We start from the raw sequence: 23,692 nt of genomic DNA, 5'->3' as shown, positions 1-23,692 counted from the left end.
GGGTAAAATGGGCTGTCAAACAATATGGCATACAGGGGAGATTCCTTAACACTTGGATCGATTAAAAAGTTGCTATATTTGCATTAGAAGTAGCAATGTATGTGAACTATAACACCAGGGTCGTATCTGCGAGGTAAGCAGCTGTACAGGGCTCGCTAACTCTTCTATTGTAATTACGACCTACTTATTGATGTTAAAATTTTATAAGTTTATCTATATAATGAGAATATAAGTAAACTCTGTTTATTCATGAAGTGAGAGTAAATATGAACTCAAATTTGGCTTTAAGGTATAAGATTTTATTGGAGTTAGAGAGTATTGATTCTAGTTGTTGGAAGTTAAAGAGTGTTTGTAGTACAATGTGAAAAGGAGAGATTTTTGGAATGCATTTAGAAATTAATTGATTAATTATCATTATTTAATCTGTTTAATTTGATCCATTTTTGGCGTGATCCATCTTGATTGGTCCAAGTTTTTTCTCTCATAGGAAAAAAAGTTTTGGATCTGCCGGTGTATCTACTATATGAGATATATAGATATATATATTTATGAGTTTGTGTTTGACTATGTGAGGGCTTCGTAACAAACCAAACCACGCCTAAAACAGATTTAAGATGAATGAGATATCGATATACTCAAAGTTGTGTTGTTGGAACAGTTAAATCTATGAAAACTTTAAAGAAAATGGATTAAGTGTGTCATATTGTCCCCACATAAGTAGGAGGGCAAGACTTGAAAACTTTTTAACACTAGTCCCATATCTAGTTCATAGATTTGGATATGATAGAAACCATGTCACATGTTTAAGGCTTTGGATACTAATCTCATATTGTACCCCATAACCAATTATATAAAAATCAATATGAAGTTAAAAACATTCATATTTTTCTTGAATAGTGAGACTATTAGTTACAAGGTCTAAGAGAATTCATATCACATTCTTTATAACCTTCCACATCTTTAATATATGGAAAACATGAAAAATAAAATCATTTCATCTCATTCTTTATACTTTTCATTATCCATAAATCATATGAATTATGTATATGGATTGAATAGTGATTTTTATAATTACCAACCCACAATTTATCCATATACTTTTTTTTGAGTGAAAAAGAGAGAAATAATTGTAAAAGTTGGTTAAAAGTATTATTTAATTAAATACAAATATATATACAAGGATTGAGATGTGGAGATTTTCAAAAGATGAACAAAATTTAATGTTAAAAATTAAAAGTAACTTTTAGTTAAAGTATATAGATAAAAATAATGAATGAACGTGAATGCTCTATAATATTTCGAGTCACATATGAATGTGCATTATCTTCAATTAATCTGTTTATGAACTTTATTGTACCATACATAAATATTCTTCTCTTCTTGTTTTTTTGGTTTAAAGAGGGGACAAAACTAGACGTGTACAAAAAAACCGGTTCCGGAACCTAACCGGTGGAACCGAACCGGAACCGGTTCCAGTTCCAACCCGGTTGGAACAATACCCGGTTTGGGTATTTTTGTACCCGAAAATCGGGACCGGTTCTACTATATATATTTCAGTACCGGTTCCAACCCGGTTCTTATTTGGAACCGGTTCGGGTCGTACCCGGAAAAACCGGTTCCACCGGGTTTTTTTCAAGGGTCAAACAAAAAGTCAAACTAGCCGTTGGAACCGGTTCCAACGGTAATATAGCCGTTGGAACCGGTTTTTTAGACACCAAGTAGCCGTTGGAACCGGTTCCAACGGTAATATAGCCGTTGGAACCGGTTTTTGAGGCAATATATCCGTTGGAACCGGTTCCAACGGTAATATAGCCGTTGGAACCGGTTTTTGGGCCAAACCTATATATAACTTGTTTCCATTACTTGTTTCACCACCAAACTCAAAAACAAACTAAAATACTACTCCTTTAGCAAACCCGTTCCTTTACCCGACCATCCAACAAAATATTATTATGGCACCCATCAAAAAAACTAACAACAAGGCTAAGAAGGGTGTTTTTGTTGCCCCCGTTCCTGTTACGGAGGACCCAAGGGTTGTTACGGTAGTCAACCATAACCGCAACCAAGACATATGGAAGAATTGGGATTTGATTGTGGATGACGAAGGTTATCAAAAGGCTCGTTGCAAACTATGTGGTTCAATATTAAAGCAGGATTCCAACTCTACTTTGAGAAAGCACATCGAGAAGCCATATTGCAAGGCGTTGAAAGGGATTGGCACGACCGATCAAATTGACTTGGGTAAAGATGGTACACTATTTCGTTACAACACGACTCAAGTTCAAGATAGAATGGCAAAGTTCGTTATTCAACGAGGTTTGCCGTTTAACCACTTTGATGACCCGGAGTTGACGTCGTTGATTCGCGAAACTCTACAACCGAGATACACACATGTAAGTCGTACTACCTTAAGACGTCATTGTGTCAAGTTGTGGGAGTGTGCTAAAAAAGAGTTAATCGAGTCTTTTCATTCTTTAGAAGCCATGGTTAGTTTAACTACCGATGTTTGGTCGGCACCACACGGGTTGCCCGAATCATACATATGTGTCACCGCTCATTGGGTTGATCCGGTGACATGGCAATTGATGAAACGCACCATCGCTTTTGAAAACTTCCCGTTCCCACATACCGCCGAAAAATTGTTTGAATTACTTGATTAAGTTATAACGACTTACAACTTGAGAAATAAAATATTTTCGATTTCGTTTGACAACGCTTCAAACAATACTAAGGCGGCTGAAAAATTTATCATTAAATATTCACCACCTTGTTTCGGGGATTTTTTTCATGTCCGATGTGTTGCACATATCATCAACTTGGTTGTTCAAGTAGGTCTTGACAATGAACACATTTGTGATGATTTAAAATACTTTAGACTTATGTTACAAGATGTCTTCAAAAGTGGTAAAAGAAGACATCTTGAATATAAGAACTATTGCAAGTCGGTGGAAAGAAAGTATTTGGGGCCGAATTGGGACGTTCCAACCCGTTGGAACTCAACTTGTCATATGTTAAAGTGTGCTTTTGGCCAACGCCAAACTTTACAAGCTTTTCATAACAATCTTGTTGAACAACGCGAGGCCGATATGTTTCCGGAAAGTTTTTGGGTCCAAGTCGGTTATATGTTGGAGTATCTTGACGTGTTCAAAAAGTCAACAACAAAATTATCGGGAGTCTATTACCCTACTAGTTGTTGGGTTTTGCAAGAATTGTACTATATGTCTTGTGTTTTTAAAAGCTTTGCGGAGAAGAACAAACTCTTCGAAAATATTGTTGCGGTGATGAAAGAAAAGTTCATAAAATATTTTGAAATCATACCGCCGGTCTTTACTTGTGCCGCCGCATTAAACCCCTATTGGAATGTTAATGGGGTTGAAACAACGATTGAGGAAATATTCGACAACTTAGGTATGCACGAGATTGACCCGAAGTTGTCGACGGAAGCGAAGGACAAGTTCAACAAAAATCTTCAAGACCTTTATGACCACTATTTTCAAATGTACGGTCCAAGCACGAGATCGTCTTTTGTGAAAAAAACAACAAGTGGTAGGCCGTGCAATGACCCACTTATAAACTTGATGAATGGGATTCGTGAATCCGCATCTAAGAGGCAAAGAGGAAACACACCAAGTAGCGAACTTGGTCGATATAGTGGAGCAAACTATGTTGAGGGCGCAACGGTAGACGAAATTCGCAATATTGATTTATTGGCTTGGTGGAAAGGTAAACAAAACGAATTTCCCATTCTATCCGCCATGGCTCGTGATTTGCTTGCCGTACAAGCCTCAACGGTTGCTTCCGAATCGGTTTTTTCTCTTAGTGGGAGGGTGTTATCTATGCGAAGAACAAAAATAACTCCCGAGTCTCTAGAGGTTTGCATTTGCCTAAAGGACCATTTGGATGCGGTGGATCGTGTACAACACAAGTCGAACTTTGAAGACGAAATACCAATAGAGCGTCATATTCATGATGAGGAGGCGGCTGACGGGGTTTCTTCCGATAACGAAGACGAGGGTGAAGAGAATGAAGACGAAGAAGAGTTGTAATTATTTGTTTTGGTAAAATTATTTGTAACTTGTTCGACTAATTATTTGTTTTGGTAAAATTATTTGTTTCGACGAAGAAGAATTGTACTATTGTCTGTCAATCACGTGTTTGAACGGTCAAACGGTCAAAAACGGTTAAAAAACCCTATTTATAGTTAAAAAACCGGTTCCAACGGTCAAAAACGGCTATATAGCCGTTGGAACCGGTTCCTAACGGCTCTAATTTATAAATTTCAAAAAAAACCGGTGGAACCGGTTTTTACGTAAAAACCGGTTCCGGTTCATACCCTACCCGGTTCTTAAAAGTTCGCATATCTGGGCACCGGTTCGGGTCGGGAACCGAACCGGTTCCTGACTGGAACCGGTGTCATTCTCTACCCGGGTTGAAAAAAACCGGTTCCGAACCGGTTCGGGTTTTCAAGGTGTACCCGATTTGTGCAGCTCTAGACAAAACAATCCTAATCAATCTAGCATGTGAATGGGGGTATTTATCTTTTGTCCCATTCTCATATTCTCACCTTCTTTTTTCACGTGAATCTTTCTGTCAATATTTACTCATTTCATAAGTAATTTAACATTTACAAAGCATGATTCATCTGCTCATTTTCTACCATGTGATTTAACGTTTAAGGTTTAGGATTTAAAGTTATTTACAAAATTACTTGACTTAATTACACGCCGGACAACCTTTGTTCAAGTATCACTCCAAACAGTTCTTGATGAATATCTTGTTGCCACCAAAGAAAAAGCTACAATACTTCCTTAGGAGTTGGTAGTTTTTCAATTTTTGCAAAAGGTTTTTTAATAAGTAATTTATTAGTTTTTGTTGTTTCTATTTGTGAGATTTTGTTTTTCATTATTTATTATCATGATTATTATCATAATGATTATTTCGATTTATAGTATCGCTCTTACTGCTATTATTTTTTTTCGCTTTCTTATTCATATTCAGACTGATCACACAAAAAATGAAAGCCCCCACATTCTTCAAGGGTCAATGAAAATATTGATTTGGAAACATGGCTACAGTCAATTTAAAAATGTGGCGACATTTTTCTGATGAACTTCGACTACCTGACGAAGATACTAAAATCCTAAGTGTGCATAAATGCTAAATTGTTAATTGTATTGATAATTGTGTGAAATTAGGGTTAATGGCCTATATTTACATAATATCGCCTCCTAAAATTAATATCTACAACATGATCTAATAACCAGAAGAGTTGATATTTATCTTTTTTGTATTTTACGTTTATGTTTAGCAAATATAGTACTTTATGAATTCTTGTTTTTCGACATAATTATTATGAAATGAAATACACACACACTTGGCATTATTAATAAATTCATATGCAGGAGAATAAAAGTTATTTTTCCTTGAAAATGAGCATAAATAACTACAATGAATCATCTAGATTGAATGCTTGTTATCTCTTTTAGAAAATGATTGATTTGATTTGTAATTGATGTTTAGGGCATTCTATTAACTTGAATAATAATAATAATTTAAGATTGATATTTTAGCCATATTATTAACTTTAAGAATAAATTAGCCATTGTAAAATCAAGTCACTATGCATGGTGTAGTTTAAGTCTAATGTATACCATCCACTTTAATCTTCTCTCTACTCTGAAAAGGTGTAAAATATGTTATGCATTAAATTAAATGTATGGTTGCATAACGGGTTAACCAATTTCGAGTGAATTTTAATGGGACTTTATTAACATACTTTTGTATTATACGACGGTTTACCCAGCTATGCGCCAACCTTGATTGTTGTACGCAGGCATATCAAACATAACATTTGTACAAGTTGGATTTAACTAGTACAAGGTAATGTTGTGTAAGTATATACTTGTTATGCTTATACTTTATGCGATAATGTTTTTGTAAAAGTTGAGACAAATTTTCTGTACTTACTGTATTATATTGAGTGGGTGTTGCATTAATGGTTGGAAATATTTAAGCAAAAAGGCATTCTGTCAAAAGAAATTAGGTAAAAAACAAGTGGATAGAAAGTAAGTTTATTGAAGTGTGTCGGCCGTAGGAATCGGTTCGCCACATATCAACGTTTGAGGTTCCTGGTAGGTCCACTAATGACTAAACACTCCACTCCTCCATTTCCTAATTAACTTTTATCCTTACAGACACCATCCACTATCCCTTAACCATCAATTATCCTTTTTACTCTTTACATGTCTAAACTGGAGGATGCATAATCGGCTTGGCTTGGCATGGCGCCAAAATAGACAGCTAGGATGCATAATCGGCTTGGCTTGGCGCGAGCTAGTTTGCGAAAAACTTAAATGACCATAAGTTCGGCTTGAGCTCGTACGTGTACCTTAAACGAGCTAAGGCTTGGCTCGAGTTCCCATGTGAAGTGTGAAATTATTCAATTAGTAATACATAGAAGTCCGAATAAGTTAAAAGTTAAAAATACATAAAGCTCGACAAGTCTAAACGATCTTCCCATACAAGAGTCAAGCTCGGTGATAGTAACTAAACAACTTTATATGAGGCTCGGGCTCGATAAGGCTTAGCTCGTTTCGAGCTTTATACCAATATGATATCAAGTAGCTAGCGAGCGGCTCGACTTGTTTGCACCCTAGATACACCCCTACCTTGATACCCTCACCCAACAATTTGCATGTCTAAACTGGAGGATTAGAAGTTAATTAAGGACATTAGTGAAGAGATAGGGTCTTAAACTCACCCACAGATCTAGATACGCAATAAGATGGTCTTGAATATCTGCCGCAGGTCAGCCATCATCACTCGCGGATCCATCCTTAGCAACTTACAAGAAGCCTGCTGGTGGTGACCTGAGGGGACAAACAGAACATTGCATTTAACTCTTAGGCCAATCACAGTCCAAGATTCCTTGAGAACCCACGACTGCACGACGAGCCAATCACAGGACGTCAGTGTTGTACCCTTAGGTGACAACCGTCACTATCTACCAGCTGTCGCGTCCAATCAGAAACCTCGTGCTTGCTCCCCTATAAGAACAGAAGGTTTTACTAATAGTGACAGCTTGGTAAATCCTTCTCTACTTCCCAGGCAATAAATACCACACTTTGACCAACGGTTTAAGGATCCTCACTCTCTCACTCTTACGATTACTCTATAAGAACTTATACTGATTCACACGCCGGAGGATGGTTACGAGAAGAATCCCCTATTCGTCTTTTCGTAACAAGCTCACAGTGTTTTGTTTTGTAGACTTAGCATATTAGTACTCGTGGAGATTGGACGTAACCCTAACCTAGTTGAGACATAAGTTAGACCTCTAGGTTGAACCAGTGTTTCTTCAATTAGTAGTATACCAAGCCACACAATAATCTGATTGCACATATTGATCCAACATATAAAATTCTTATATGTTTTATTTTGAATAGAGTTTCGAAACTTCAGCAATAAAATACTTGGCTCGTAAAGCTCACAAACCTTATCTTGTTTGTGACTTCACAGTTCACATATGTTTACATTTATCTCGATTGTCTTTAAACTCGTCGCTTTTATCTTTCATTTTCACTTTAAATTATTATATTTTATTTATATTTAATATTCTTCTAATCATCCCTATATAGAGTTTTGCTTCTTTGTAAAGCTAATAAAACACAATATATATATGGATCTTAATTTTGTACATGTTTTCCCATTTCTTTACTTGTATCTCATTTCAGCTTCCAGTTGGTTGACTGGTTCCATTTCTCTATAAACATATATTGTTGTCCGAAAAAAGAAAGAAAAGAAAATCGAAGCAACAGCTCAATCCAGATTATAAATCAGGCAGCAATTCTGAATTTAATAAACCGATACAAATTTAAATCAGACACCGACTCTGCAATTTAAAAACCGGAGTACAAAACAAAGATCTGCAAAGAAAGAATTAACATAAAGAGAAATACTCTTGACTGAAATTCATCACATTCTTGATGTCACTATTTGATCCAAATAGATTATGATATGTTATTTCTTTTACTTATCCTTCTATATTCTTGTAACCATCTCTATTCTCTATATATAGAGATGTTTTTACTTCTTTGTAAAGTCGATCGACCATAATACAAAACATATATTGAAACTAATATTATATAACCAAGTGAAACATGACTACACCCCAATTAGGACAATACAGATTGCATCATCTCTACAAAACTGGACCATCCAAATTGCACAATAAAAACATATTTACAGACTTGAAAAGACCTAACAGGTTTAAAAGAAGAGAAATCAAAACAAATCCCAAAATACCGTTCTAATGTCAAGTGAAACTGGTAACTTTTGTCAATGATGTTAAACAAAAAGTAGAATACACCAATGATCATATGGTTAGCATTCTCAAGAGTCGAGACCTATATACACTTATCGAAACATAACGAAATAAAAGCAAAAAACAACTTACCTTATCAAGAAACCGTATGGCTATTCTTTATCTTTGATAAAATGAGCTGTCAAAAGCTTTGAAACCGTGAAGCCAACAAACGTGTCAACCTTAAATAGTTCTTTTAATTTATCGTCACATAGAATCCTCCGTTTGTCAGATGGATCCTGTCAAAAAAAACATCAATTGCCTTCAGATCAAAACGGGCTTTGACCATAATGAGTCTGGGTTGAAACGAGCCATTTTAGGAAATCTTAACAGAATAGTAAGTAACCTGAAGGTCATTTTGCTTGATATAGTCCCACATTCTCTTCACGACTTCTGAACGAGATAGTTCGTGTTCACCCGTACCGAAAAACTCAGCCAGCTCATCAGATATTGGAAGTGGAGAAACAAATCCTGAACCCTTTGACTTTTTTCCCTTTTCCTTTTCTTCAGGTTCATCTGAGAACACAATACACAAACATTAGTAATATTTCTACAACATTGACCAAAATTCACTTAGTCAAGACCTGGCATTACCTTCTTTGACTCGTTTATTCTGTTTTTTCTTGTCTGAAGATGTTTCTTTGACTCGTTTATTCTGTTTCTTCTTATCTGAAGGCGTCTCTTTGACTCGTTTATTAAGTTTGCTCTTATCTGAAGGTTTAACTGTAACTGCATTTTCAAAAGAAAATATGATCACGTAATGTTAACAACTAACGTTTTTAATATTCATGAGTACCTTCTTCATCTTCTATTGGCCATATATGTTTGCTAAGAGCTTTATTCATTTGAAACATATCAATAGATTTGACACGAAAAATTTCATGTAACATTTCATCACAAAGAATTTTCCTTTTGTTCTTTGGATTTTGCAAATCTTTCTCTTTGATATAAGCCCATATCTTCTTCACAACCTACACAACAAACAAGAAAAATCTCAAAATAAATAATTTAAAAACATAATATTTAGTATTTATATTAAATTGTACCTCCGTTCGGGCCATTTCGGGTTCTCCAGTAAACTTCTGAAGTGGAGGAGAAAGTGCACATGGTTTGCTAAAACCTCCTCCTCTTTTCTTTCCATTTGCAGCCGTCTTGTTGCTTTTACTTCATAATTCATGAAACAATTTGAGTTATATTAGAAATATTAAACACAAAAAATGTGGAAACTAACTGCAGTCAATTAACTGAGTTACAACACACAGTGTTGAAGAATCTTATTTAGTCGGCGACTAGCCGCTGATCGGAGGACTACCGATTAATTTTTGGGTAACTGGTGAGAAAATCGGTAGTCGGACCTAATCAGTCCTAGCAGGACCTAGTCGACCCTAATCGGTCAAAGCCGGACCAAATTGGTTCTAATTGGCCTTAATTCCCCTGCCAAATTCTGGCAATTTGCGAGAGTTTCCAGCCAATTTCTAGCGATTGCGTATATACACACATAAATGTGTGGCTGTGTGTGTATAAAACTGAAAATTACTTATATATAAAACTAAACACTACATATAAAAACTCGAGTCCAATAAATCGCTAGTCCCTACCCCACCGCCCGACCAGCGAGTTCTACAACATTAACAACATATATGCCCCTATATCCTAATTACACATTGTGAATCTTCTAATGATCAACAGGAAACAATAAATTCATCAGGTAAACAACATTTTAATTTATAAGTTAATAATAACAATTATAATTAACATTGATAAAGAATGCCAATCTGACTACAGGCTATATTAATTGCTCATTCCATAAGAGGACAAATAATAATGAGACTCAAATTAAACCCTAGAAACTGTACAATATCAACATTAATTGCATATACACACACACCTGTTAACCTTCTCCTCCTCTGCATCACTTTCTTCTTCTTCTGGTTCTACGTCATCATCGGGTATACTCCCGCTATTATCGTTCGCATCGACCTTAACATTGTCCAATTGTTGAACGCCTCCTCCTCCGTCCGTATTGCCATCGGTATAACGCGATTGAAGATACAGATCGATTTGTTGCCTAATATAGGGCTTTCTGTCGGACAAATCGATACCTAATTCGTGCTCGAGTCTACGGCGGACGGTGGCGCCGGTGGCGGTGTCGAGGTCGGATGTTCGGAGGACGTCGTGGAGATGTTTCAGAAGCTCTGAATCGGATAACATTTTGGTGTTGATTTTGGATGGAATGAGGGTTTGGCAATTGGCATGCACAGAAGATGATGAAGAGGTTAAGTAACTAACTGATTATTATTATTATTATTATTATTATTATTATTATTATTATTATTATTATGGTTGTGTGTTATGTGAATGTGAATGTGAATGTGAATGTGAATGTGAATGTGAATGTGAAACTAGGTTAAGTTGGAAGGAAGGAAGGAACATTAACAATATTCTCCCACACTCTTTTAAGGAATGAAGGAAGGGGGCTAATATTCATTATTATTCAATCTAAGATTTCATTTGGGGTCCAATTTTATCATTTCATGTGGCCCATATTCATACCTAGTCTAGTGTCTAAATTTTGAAAATGTTTTTTTTTTATTTAGATATGTATAGCCATGATGATACGAGTAAGGGTGTGTACAGTTTGGTTATTAGCCAAAACTGAAATCATAACCCAAGTCATTTGTTAATCAATTTTATTAACAATTCGTTTTTCGGTTAATTTGGTTCAGTTATTCGGTTAGTTTGTCCGTTCGGTGAATTTCAGTTAATGACCAAAACCAAATTTGGGCTAAATTTTTTGTTTAGACAGTCATGACATGGAGATATGGGCACATGAAATGGAGGTATAAAAGTTACAAATATATGAAAATATTAATGGTTCGGTTCGGTTAATCAAGGGCACAAAAAATACCCGTAGTCGGTTAACTTTGTCGGTTTTCAGTTTGTCTTCGGTTATTGTACCCCTAGATAAAAATGGGTAGCTATGTAAATGTTAGAAATTAGTAGCATGTATAGGAGTCTAGTGTTACACAACACTATGATCGTTTACGCCGTATCCACTTTAATTAGTGTGCCTCATTTATTCCACCATAGATAGATAAAATATGTTGTCAGGATCAACTCTATTGAGATAGAAGAAACTAAAGAGGGAGAGTTTTTTGTTCAAATCAATTTATACCCATTCTTCATTGATTGGTGCCTAAGTATATAGAATAACTTAGCAGATGGTTAATTTGTACTTACAGTGGTCCCGTGTACTATACAGCGATTATAATTTGAACCCTAAACTTTTAATAATGTAACAATATGTTGTATTGTTGTACAGGAAAAATCGCTCTTGAACATGAGCTAATGTGAATCAAATATTATTAAGACGATAACAAATTATAGTTCACATGTGAATTACATTCAGTTTTAACCAAATACAAATTTTACTTCACATGTGAACCAATTTTTTATTAACTCTATAAAAGCTAACTCAATGAAAGTAAATTGATAGGGTGTCTACCTGACTATAAGTCTCTTTAAGCCAGATGACCACTGTAAAATATTAAGAAACTGTAAACAAGTAAGCCAACTGAAGCTGCAACAAATCTTCAAGGGAAACCATTCAGCTGCGTGATTCTTTAGTGCAGCAAAGGCCAACGTTTTAAATCGTTTGTCATGTGTACATTGGTTATAGGCAAATATCCTAGGATTTTCCTCAAATCATCAAAATCCTAGTTTTGGTGCATCTATGAAAGGTACTAGGTTCTTTAAGCCAATTGGCATCTGAATGGCAGGTGAACGCTAAGGTGGCACATGGTTGGCAACAACAAAAAAATAACCAAGTAAACATGCTATGCCTTTCTAGAATTCTTTCTTTTACATATTCTATAACAATCTAAGGCACCCATGCAAATATGCAATATATATACCAAATGTAATATTAAATATGCACAAACGATATTCTATAAATAAGATCATAAGATTTTGAACCCTAGTAAAGTGTTTAAAGATATACCATCATGAAAATCCAAACAAAATAGCTAGGATGCATCATCTTCACTATAATCAGAATCACTTCTATCAAAGTCAACCGTTTGGGATTCTTCCTTAATGTCAGAGGATAACTGTTCTGGCTTTAACTGATCTTTTAACTCCAATACAATGTACGGTTCCACCAATTTCCAAAACCATACTGAATTGCTTCCAAGTAGACCAATCCAAAATAATCCCCCCTTGCGTTTGACTTTACAAGTCAAAGACTTTTTCTGTAAAGCTTTAACAATTCGGTCAACACCATCTTCACTTCCTCTAATCTTCAACAAAATATCTCCAGATGAAGTTTTATAGCCCCCATACATGTACCAATATGCAAGAACTCGCGGTGACAGCCACCGATGAATTAATTTTGGAATCACCAGTTGACCTTGTGGCCAAAACTGGTCAGCATAAAACCCAAAATAAGAGTGTGAGACTGTAGTCAATTGGTCATCTTTTTCATTACTCAAATCCAACCACTCGTGAAACTCGTTGCAAATGCGTCTCTTTAAACCCTTATGCACACTCAAGTTCTCATTAAACTTGAAAACAAGTGTATGATTCTTTCTTTTTTCATCTGATTCAATCTTTAAACCACCTAACAATAATCCGACAAGAGATTCTCTTTGTTCTTTGCTAAGCTTCAGGGTTACCGGGTTCTTAACAATTTCTTCATTCGAACTCAGAACTCGTTCAAGATTTTCAACCACAGCAGGATCAACATTATATTTTTTCTCCTTCATTAAAGCATACATCTTTTCTGCTTTAACATACTCTCTGCCATCTAAATACCCTCTTAAAATAAGATTGCAAGATTTGGAATCGACACCAACATCCTCAAGATTCTGCATTTGGCACAATGCATCCTCCGCCTTTTCAAGATTGCCAATATGTACCAAAGATTTTAGATATATATTGTAAATGGTACGATTGGGACGACATTTTTCAAGGGACTGAAAAAAAGTATACTCCAATTTATCATGCATACCTAATGTAAAATACATGTTCATTAAATCAATAAAAGATGGCATTAATGGCTTCTTACCACTTTCAATAAAATCCTTCATCACAAACTCTGCAAGCTCCACATCCCGAGCTTTACACAGCACTTCTATAATTTTATGAAATCCTGAAGTGCTGGCTGAACCTAATTGTTCTTGCAGACTTTTAAACACCTCTAAAGATTTCATACATTCTCCGTTTTTTGCATACACTTCCATTTTATAAACAAAAGCTTGAGAAGGAATACTTTGAGCTAAATTAACAAGCTTTTTCCATGTTTTTTCAGCTTCTTTAGCGTCCCCGTCTTTTGAGCAAGCCCTTAAAACAGATACAAGCACTTCTTTACTCTCTGCAAATCCAGATAACTGCATTTCGGCCCGTAAAGATTCAATTCTTTCTTTATCTACCTCATCTTGATAGCTATGAAGCCAAATAAGACCACTGTAGATATCCTTATGAATCTTGAAACCAGATGTCACCACTTGATGAAATATGAATTCTGCTTGATTAAGATACCGCTTTGAGATGTCTTCGGGTGCGGTTACAATGGCTTTGAAAAGAGAATTGTGGAGGCCAAGTCGAGGACTATAACCGCCTAACTGAATCATTCGGTTATAGATAACACATGCTTCATCTAAACAGCCTCTATTCGATGAACTAAGGTAGGATATTATCAAAATATGAAACGTGTATTCCGTAGGGATTAATCCATGGTTAATTATGTCATCAAATATCTCCCTACATTTCAAGTATTTTCTCTCTTTTCCCATTAAATCCGCTAGCCTCGTAGCAAGCGCAAAATCAAAACGAAACCAATGTTGTTGCATCATCCATTTGTAAACCTAAAAATTAACCAACCAAACCCAAATATATCAACTAAAAAATAAAACAAACAAACAAATTTGTATAATTAAGCATTAGTAATAATTAAAGTAACAAACTTTACCCTAAACCCGGTTTCATTCTCACGAATTCGCATACAATGCACCGCAACATAAGTCATATCCTCTTGATTAACCCACTTCCTCTGAGCATTCAATATCCTAACAAGAGTAGCCGGCTTATGCGACAGAAGCTCCTTACACAACCAAGCTAACTTAGACCTCCTCCACTGTTCAGGCAGCTCATCCAATTCCTTCACATCAAGTGTCGGATTCGACTTCGGCTTCTTGAAATCATCAACACTCGACCCAAACCCGGCATCAAAGCTAAACAATTCGTTATTTTTATCAAAATCCCAACTTTCTTCGTCGCCCACCAAGTGTTCGACGAAATGACTGATTGAAGATTGGTCGGCGGAGCGCGAGAAAAAAGACGTACGAGGTGGGTATTGGGCGTGGGGTTTGTGGGTTATGTTAAAAGTGCGGTGGGTGATGAGACGGCGGTGGTGGAAGGAGGTGGTGAGAGAACGGAGGAGGGTTAAGGCTGTGTGCATGGGTGGTAAGTAGGGTTTAACAGGAGTGGGTATAGAGGAGGGGATAAAGATGAATGGTGAGTGGTCTTGAGATTGAGAAGTGATGTTCAGTTGCATTTCTTTGGTTCTTGGTTTGGTGAGTGAAGAAGACAATGAAGCATTATGTTTGTTCAACTGAACCGATAAAGATCTTTGGTTTCTTTAATCCGTTTAACCTGTTTACTACTTGCATAAGTGCTTAACATGCTAAACTATGTGTTAAATACAGAGGTGCACAAAAATCCCATACCCCAAAAAAGTACCCGGAACCGGTTTGTTTTATACCTGGGTTTTTAATACTCGAACCCAAACCCGACCCTACCCGTAGGGTACGGATAGGGTATGCATTTCGGTACCAAAACCCGTACCCGGAACTGGCCCGATTTATACCCGGTAATACCCGAAACCCAGAACCGGTTCCATACCCGGAACCGGGTTTTTCCAATACCCAAAATCGGGTTTTTCAAATACCCGATCCATACCCGAAATTAGCTGAAAAATACATGAAAAATACCCAAAAAATACCTGAAAAATACCCGAAAATACTTCTTAAAATTGTAACCCCTTAAAAAATCTAACCTATACCCGAAAAAAATCTGGAAAAAGCCCAAAAACCACTGAAAAATAGGGTTTTTCAATACCCGAAAATAGGGTATTCAAATACCCGGTTTTAGAATACCCGGTTCTATACCCGATCCAAACCTGATGCATAGAATATGGTTTTTAGAGAGAATACCCGGACCCGAACCCGACCCGGGTATTGAAAATACCCGATTTTCCAATATCCGGTCATACCCGAATCCGGTTACATACCCGAACCTGGGTATTTGAAAAACCTGATTTGTTCACCTCTGGTTAAATAGGTTAATACGGAGACATAATATGTTTATAATATGTTTGACATATTTATCAAAATGACGATATGTTTTACTTTTATAAATAAATAATCGAATATAGTTTAGTCAAATTTAAATTGTAATATCGTTAGCTTTAATTTTATCATGCTAATTATTTCTTAGGGTGCGTTTGATATGATATAATGGAATTGAAAGAGTGAGAAATGGAATGAATATTTACCATTTCATTGTGATTTTTGGTTACCATGTGGGAATGAAATGAATTATTACATTGTGATGTTTGGTGGACTAGAAAAGGCCGAATTAATATAAAATGGTGGTGAGTGACGGCGGGTGGTGGTGGTAGGCTGAGAGCAATATGGTGGTGGTGGTGGTGGGTGGTGGCGGTGGTGAGCGGCGGTGGCGATGACAGGGGCTGGGAGGGATGATTGGTGGCATGGATAGATAGGTGGTAGTGACAAGCGGTTACAGTGGGCGGCGGGTGGTCACGCTAAGCTAAATATGTCGTGTTCGTGCGAGTGTGTGTGTGGGAGTGTGTATTAAAACATATTACGACAACGATTTAACCTTGAAAGTGGCACGCCTTTTTTATGGGTGAAACCCAATGCTGTACAAGCGTATAAAAGTTGGTATTAAACGTACAAACATGGTTACACGTGTATGATGTATGCATCTTGGGAGCGTTACATGTATGCATAAAGTGTGATTACACATGTATATACGGGTGAATAGAGAATGGACGGATGCTATATAGCATGTTGAAGCCTCCCGGATGTTTGGGATTCCTTATTTTACCTTCTTATAGCTTATAACTTATAGGTTATAAGTTAAAGTTTAAGAAATTTAGGTTTTGCGAGTGTATAAAAGTTATAAGTTACAATTTTGTAACTTACAACTTATGACTTATATAAGTCATAAGGAGGTAAAATAAGGAATCCCAGACACTCCCTCAACCGAACTCCACGAAGGTTAAATGATACACTTTGTTTTGACCCGACCTGCTCTTTTTTTTTTCGCCACCACTTACATAAATTCCTGGATTTGTCACCACACATATAATCATAAATTCTTGGATCCGTCACGGCAGTTGTAACCGAATAGAGTGTGCAATATCAATTCTCTCCTGACAACCCCCCTTAATTTATTTTCTCTCAAAAATGAAAACCCTTAAACCCTACCGGAAAAACCTACATTTTTCCACCGTCACCTCCTTTCCACCGCCACCGTCACCACCGCCGCCTGATGTCAATCTCGTCGGAAAAGCAATCTCTATCCTCAAACGCCACCACATACACAACCTAAACCCTCTATCCTCCCAATTCACCCCTCAATCAGCTTCCTATTTACTCCACCATTCCCAATTCGACAAAACCCTAATCCTATCATTCATCAATTGGGCCCGCCGTCAACCCTTTTTCGATCTAAAATGTAGCATTCAATCAATCCACATTCTCACAAGATTCAAGCTTTACAAAACAGCTCAATCTATTGCCGAAGACGTAGCCGTTAAAACCCGGGACGACGAAAACGGAGACATGGTCTTTACATTGATTAAAGACACATACTTTGATTGTAATTCGAGTTCTTCGGTTATCGATTTGTTGGTGAAATCATATTCCAATTTGAAATTGGTTAAAAGGGGGTTAAACACTATTCATTTAGCTAAATCCCATGGGTTTATGCCCGGTGTGCTTTCGTATAACGCGGTTCTTGATGCGGTTATTAGGTTGAATGAGCCGATCAAGTTAGCTGAAGAAATGTATATGCATATGATTAATACTGGTGTTTCGCCAAATGTGTTTACTTATAATATATTAATTCGCGGGTTTTGTGCGGTTAATGAGTTGGAGAAGGGTTTGGAGTTCTTTGATAAGATGCAAACAAATGGTTGTTTGCCGAATGTTATTACGTATAACACGCTAATTAATGCTTATTGTAAGTTAAGGAGACTTGATGATGCGCTCAAGGTGTTTGATAAAATGTCCAAGAGGGATTTGGAGCCAAATGTGATTTCGTATAATGTAATACTTAACGGGCTGGGTCGAGAAGGGAAGATGAAAGAAACGGGTCGGGTTCTTGAAGAGATGAAACGGAAGAGAATTGTTCCTGATGAAGTCACGTATAATACACTTGTGAACGGGTACTGTAAAGATGGTAATTGTCATCAAGCGCTCGTTTTGCATGATGAGATGACGAGTAACGGGTTGTCTCCAAATGTTATTACTTATACTTCTTTGATTAATAGCATGTGTAAAGCTAGAAACTTGCACCGGGCTATGGGGTTTCTAGAACAAATGCGTGTAAGGAAGTTGTTTCCGAATGCTAGAACTTATACAACATTGATTGACGGGTTCTCTCAACAGGGGTTCATGGAAGAAGCTTATAAGTTGTTGGATGAAATGAAAAAGAACGGGTTTTCACCATCTATTGTGACTTATAATGCTTTGATTCATGGACATACAATAGATGGGAAAATGGATGACGCATTGCGCGTTCTTGATGATATTAGTAAAACCGGATTATCCCCAGACGTTGTTAGTTATAGTACAATCATAACCGGTTTTTGTAGAAATCAAGAACTCGATAAAGCCTTTGAAATGAAACGCCAAATGGTCAAAGAAGGTGTTCAACCCGATCATGTTACGTATTCATCACTGATTAAAGGTCTCTGTGTTCAAAGTAAACTAACCGAAGCATGTGACGTGTTCCAAGAAATGTTGAGATTAGGTTTACCACCTGACGAATGTACATACACGGCTTTAATAAACGCTTATTGTATAGAAGGAGATATAAAAAACGCATTACACTTGCATGATGAAATGATTCATAAAGGCTTGCTGCCCGATGTTGTGACTTACAGTGTGTTGATTAACGGGCTTAGCAAGCAAGCACGGACCCGTGAAGCAAAGCAGATTCTTTTCAAGTTGTATTACGACAATGCGGTTCCGGATGATGTGACCTACAATACTCTAATAGAGAATTGTGGTAACATGGAGATGAAAAGTGTTGTAGCTCTTATAAAAGGGTTCTGCATGAAAGGTTTGATGAGTGAAGCGGATAAGGTGTTTGATAAAATGCTTCAAAGAAAACAAGTGCCCAATGAAGCTGTTTATAATGTTATGATACATGGTCATTGTAAAGGTGGGAACTTGAGGAAATCTTTTGATTTTTATAAAAAGATAGTGAGTCATGGGTTTATTCCTCATACTGCAACGGTTATTGCGTTGGTGAAAGAGCTTGTGAAAGGTGAAATGATTGTGGAGTCGAGTGAGGTTATAGAAAATGTGTTGAGAAGTTGTCAGGTTACAGACGCTGAGGTGGTGAAAGCGCTTGTGGAGATAAACCATAAACAAGGGAACATGGATGCAGTGTTCAAGATTCTTTCTGAAATGGCCAAGGATGGGCTTCTTCCAAACAGTGGGAGAACTGAATATGCTCAGTTATCATGATTAATGTGTCATCTTTAACATACAAGGAAAGGAGCAAATTTTAGCGAGCCAATGGGTGAGTTACTCGAGTCAAACTAGGTCGAGTTTTATAAAGCTCGAACTTGGCTCGGGCCAGTGAGCTCAAACTTAATCAGCCTGAGTTGTTAACATGTTAACAAGCCGTCGAGTAATCTGAGAGCCACGAGCTATTTGATGATTTGATCAGTCTTAGATGCTAAGTGGAGTGTGAGACCCTTCCGGTGATAGTAACAGAAGGTTTGTATATAGATTGTATGGTTATCTATGATTTGCTGATCAGCCTGAATTTGTAACACTTATTCTTAATAAAACTAGCTTTGGTTTATTATGACTTTATTCTCTGATATATCAGAATGTTCAAGTAGAGATGTTGTCATGCTAGAAACTTTATAGGTTTGTCTTGTAAATCACATTTTAGATCAATTTTTTACTAAACCCAAAACTAAATTGCATATATCCCCCATTGTAATTTCATGTTATGACAAATATAATCTTTCAGAATTGAAAAACACTTTCTTATATCCCAATCAATCAGTTATCATATGAAGCGACTCCTCGTAAACAGAGGCGTAGATTACAGGATCGATATATGCGATACCCAGGGAGATTACAGGATCGATTTATGCGATACCCATGTCTGTCCCAATCTGGGCATGCATAGTTTCCACAATTCTTGAATTGAGAACCCTAAATTCGAACTATTCTCGGTTAGGGATTAGAATCAGGTTGGTTTTGCAAGGAATGTGGTTTGATCAGATGGGTTTTCGTTTTACTGGTGTCAAAACACTAAATGCTGCTTTATGCGTGAAAGAGCAGGGTAAACTTTACAATTAGATCTAAAGAATACCCTGAGTTTCATAGAGCTAGAACCATTGGCACACTGCAATTTAATTGCCATCTTGCATTGCTTGTGTGTTTCACTGCTGGTGCTTATATTTTAGTTAGTAGAAAACATGATGTGAACAATGAGCTGACGGCTGACTCCAGGCCCGCCGAGTTTAACCAAATCCGATTAACCCCACTGACCCAAGTCTCAAACACGTAGATCAGTTCGGTTTAATCGGTTTCCGATTAAATTTGTTGAAGCCTTTCACATTTTCCAAACACAAGTCTTTATCAAATTTAACCACATTAAGCCCAGTGGCTGGTTAACCAAACTGTTCTATACAGTTAACATATAACGGAACCAAACAGAAAACTTACCGAACCAATCAGTTCAAAACAATAACTTATGGTTATGGCCAAACCAGGCACACAACCATAGTGTCTAGGAGAGGTTCAACTTCAACATCAGGTGCAGAAGAGATCAAACAGGAAACAACATATGACTGCAAAACATCTTCTATGCATTCAGAAATTGAGTTAGCTTTAACTACATATCACAGACCAACCAGTTCACATACTCACTACTTATTAGTTATTACCAAAAGCTTTAATCATCCTAGAACAAAGTTACAACAATATTAGTAAAAAAACCAAAAGACAAAACCAACCTTAAACAAGAACCACCCACCTTCATCCTCATCTTGAAGAAAGCCTTTGATACAAATCATCAGCCAACACCTGCCTCAAACTCTCACCAAAATAATAATAACTCTTCTCACTCTCCAACACCCTCGGCACCGGCCCCCTCTCCTCTGGCTCCCTCCACAACTCCGGCTCCGGCTCTCTTGCAATCTGACACAAATTATGCAACACACAACACGCCACAATCGTCTGCGGCGCATGATTCAACCCCACATTCATATCCTTCAAAATCCTCCACCGACCCTTCAACAGCCCAATCGCCTCCTCCACCACCTTCCTCCCTTTCATCAACCCCTCGTCAAACGTATTCTGCGCCGGATTCCCCGTCCGGTTCCACGAAAACGGCGTCAACAGAAACGACAACAACGGATACACCCAGTCCCCAACTATATACGGCCTCACCGGATGCCCCTTCACATTCACCACCTTCTCCCACACAATATCCCCGGATATCAACTTATTATAAAGCAAACTATCCCGAAAATGCGAGACGTCATCAAACGCCCCCGGCGCCTTCACACACACATCCCAAAATATCTTCTTACAATCCGCCACCACTTGAAGCTGAACCGACTTAAACCCGTAACCATTCATATAAACATTCGGATTCGCCACACCCGACGGCAAACTATGCAACCTAATATGCGTGTTATCAATCGCGCCACAAATATTCGGGAGGGACGTAATCTCCGCAAACGCAGCCGTGGTCTCATGAAGCCTCCGTCTGCCCGCAGGTATCTTAATAAACTCGGGGTACAGTTTAGTCGACAACAGCCTCGTAACCATATTAGTAATTTTCGAAACGAGGTACGGTTCAAGAGCGTATCGTTTCGCTACGGTCTTGGCGGATAACCCGAGCGAGAGGCGAGAGAGGACCATGGCAACAGCGTAATCAGACGGGAGTGAGAGATTGGATTGTGCAATATAGGGTTTTAATTTATCAACTATTGTGGTGAATACAGGGTATGATAGTCCGTACAACGAGCGCCACTGGGCGTCACGTAAAGGGACTTCCATGTGCCAGATGCGTTCGGTGGAGAGTGCCCGGAAGGCGGCGACGGAGTATTGGGAGGTGGTGGGTGGTGGGGATGGGGTGCGGGGTTTGCGGGTGGTGGAGATGAAGGAGAGGACGGAGGCGATGGTGAAGAAGAGGAGTGGGGCGGCGGAGGTGGTGGTTAGGAGGGAGGAAGGGGTGGTGGTGGTGGTGGTGGTGTCGGAGAGGAGGGAGGCAGTGGGGTCCAGGTGGTTTTGGAGGTGGAGGAGGTTGGAGAGCATGATTAGGAACGATTGATCCATGGTGTTGTGAAACCCTAATTGGATCGCCGGTGAGTGGTGGTGACGGAAGAGGGTGGTTGTGGTTATAAGTACGGTGGATGTATAGGTTTGGTCCTTGTGGTTTTTGTGGGGTTTCTTTCTAGCCTGTGTAAATTGTTATTTGTAAATAAGGATGGGTTCCGTTTAGACCTGTAATTCTGTGAATGAAGTGAACATTTAGTGACTGTTCGATGAAAAATTTGTTTATTTAATAAACGAACAAGCATGAACACATGTCTGGGGCATTCATTTATGTCTGTGAATTTTTGTTTATGGTAATTTTTGTATCAAACTTTGGATGAATCATGATATCTTTGTGTTCATTTATTTTTGTTTAGTTGCATTCCTTTATGCTCGTTTATGATCGTTAAATGAATAAACATAAGCAAACATGAATATGTTTATTTTTTAAATGAATGAACATGAACACAAATATTTGTCCGATTAAGTGTCCGTTTTCGTGTTCATTTAAAGTTAAATAAACGAGTATGAGTATGCCGTTGTTTGTGTTTGTTTACCGTCCTAGTTCCATTCAACTTCTGTCTTTTCTTAGCATTTTATTTTACTAAACTTGTGTAGATCAGATGTGATGAACTTAATTTTTAATATAGGTGGGCATCAAATTATGTTAACAGACCTCAAATTTGTATGTCTTAGGTGACGGAGAAACTTGACACGTGTAATCAGTAACTAACTCTTTGTTTGAATAAACTTGTAACTTATATTTCTTTAATTAATTAGGATACAATGATGGACAAGTCGATTCCGAATACATAAATAATAATTTCCATTAGGACGAGCTTAATTTGCCTGACCAGTATCAATAATGGGTAATGTATCAGAGTGTACAACAAACAACAATTTTAATGACTAAAGGAGATTTTATGATTTAAATTGGCACTTTCAAAGGGAATTTGATTTGAAATCTCCCAAACTTCATAAAGAAAAGAGATAGGTCAGCTTAAGCAGTGAAATTGAGAATCAAAGTCATGTTTTATAAAGAGTTTTCAACTTTTATCTAAAAAAGCTATCAGTTAATGATGTTTAAGCAAGAAGAAAACTCAAATATCACCGATATAACCAACTCACCAACAATCAAATGCGTGTCCCATGTGCCTAAAAATCAAAGTGGATTTACTTCAATCGTTCAGTAAGTCGGTCTGGACTTTATGGTTTGAAATTTTGTTTATTATTACTATGACTAAAAGTTTAAAAATTTATTTTGTTAATTGTTTTCTTGGTCATTTAGTGAATAGTTAATTTGCAAGTACAAAAAAGTAAATGTGACATAGTGAGAGGGCAAATGGGCAATATATACAATTCAGTTTTTTCTCGAAATTAAAAACTTTAAATTAACCATACCCAATTCAGTTTTTCTCGATTATCATTATCAAAACAGGACCGGACCCCATCGATTTCTTGAGGTAAAATCACCGATTGCTGGTTTCTTTTATGTTCTCAGTTAGATCTATATCACTACTATTGACTTTGACTCTGATAATGGGTTAAGGATAGATAATAGGAAACCATAACTAATTCTAACTATTGAAATTGTAATTTTATAATAAATAAATAAATAAATAAAGGAGCCGTGTAGGCTTACCATTTTCACTTCGTGAGTGTGATTTACCACCTGTTATTTAGGATTTATATGCAAGGTGAACGAACATACTTTATTATATTTTCACTA

At 37.3% G+C, this 23,692-nt stretch overlaps 2 protein-coding genes and 1 pseudogene across 3 annotated transcripts; 1 reads left to right on the top strand and 2 right to left on the bottom strand.

Annotated features, from left to right (window-relative positions):
• Positions 1-8,299: 8,299 nt before the first annotated feature.
• Positions 8,300-10,608, bottom strand: LOC143621624 (uncharacterized). Of its 2 annotated transcripts, none has more exons than XM_077092985.1 (6): positions 10,251-10,608; positions 9,409-9,526; positions 9,159-9,333; positions 8,957-9,085; positions 8,709-8,878; positions 8,300-8,601 (listed from the first exon to the last, which is right to left on the bottom strand). In XM_077092985.1, exons 1-6 carry the CDS (start codon positions 10,571-10,573, stop codon positions 8,476-8,478), a joined length of 1,041 nt encoding a protein of 346 aa, XP_076949100.1. In that variant the 5' UTR covers positions 10,574-10,608; the 3' UTR covers positions 8,300-8,475. The 2 variants fall into 2 exon arrangements, with proteins under 2 accessions (XP_076949100.1, XP_076949099.1); XM_077092984.1 differs by having other exon boundaries at positions 8,303-8,601; positions 8,957-9,091.
• Positions 10,609-12,305: 1,697 nt separating this feature from the next.
• On the bottom strand, positions 12,306-14,915 carry LOC143621623 (pentatricopeptide repeat-containing protein At2g15820, chloroplastic-like). Its single transcript, XM_077092983.1, has 2 exons — positions 14,331-14,915; positions 12,306-14,226 (listed from the first exon to the last, which is right to left on the bottom strand). The coding sequence occupies exons 1-2, from the start codon at positions 14,913-14,915 to the stop codon at positions 12,388-12,390; spliced, it is 2,424 nt and encodes an 807-aa protein (XP_076949098.1). The 3' UTR covers positions 12,306-12,387.
• Positions 14,916-16,851: 1,936 nt separating this feature from the next.
• LOC143621622 (pentatricopeptide repeat-containing protein At5g39710 pseudogene) lies at positions 16,852-19,228 on the top strand (annotated as a pseudogene).
• Positions 19,229-23,692: the final 4,464 nt, after the last annotated feature.

The sequence above is a fragment of the Bidens hawaiensis genome, unplaced genomic scaffold (genome assembly GCF_021521415.1).
Source record: "Bidens hawaiensis isolate Kalapana, Puna unplaced genomic scaffold, B.hawaiensis_p1.1 tig00002922_1, whole genome shotgun sequence".
Classification (NCBI taxonomy): domain Eukaryota; kingdom Viridiplantae; phylum Streptophyta; class Magnoliopsida; order Asterales; family Asteraceae; genus Bidens; species Bidens hawaiensis.
The sequence above is the reverse complement of the archived record's forward strand: the minus strand, read 5'-3'. Positions and strand labels throughout refer to the sequence as shown.

Bases quoted from the DNA above. Each gene is read 5' to 3' on its own strand.
- LOC143621624 (XM_077092984.1), bottom strand. From the start codon at position 10,573: ATGTTATCCGATTCAGAGCTTCTGAAACATCTCCACGACGTCCTCCGA. The intron at 9,334-9,408 runs GTACAATTTAAT...TTTGTTGTGTAG, and splicing joins CCGAAATGGCCCGAACGGAG to GTTGTGAAGAAGATATGGGC. The intron at 8,879-8,956 runs GTAATGCCAGGT...TTGTGTTCTCAG, and splicing joins GAATAAACGAGTCAAAGAAG to ATGAACCTGAAGAAAAGGAA.
- LOC143621623 (XM_077092983.1), bottom strand. From the start codon at position 14,915: ATGCAACTGAACATCACTTCTCAATCTCAAGACCACTCACCATTCATC. The intron at 14,227-14,330 runs GTAAAGTTTGTT...GTTAATTTTTAG, and splicing joins AGAATGAAACCGGGTTTAGG to GTTTACAAATGGATGATGCA.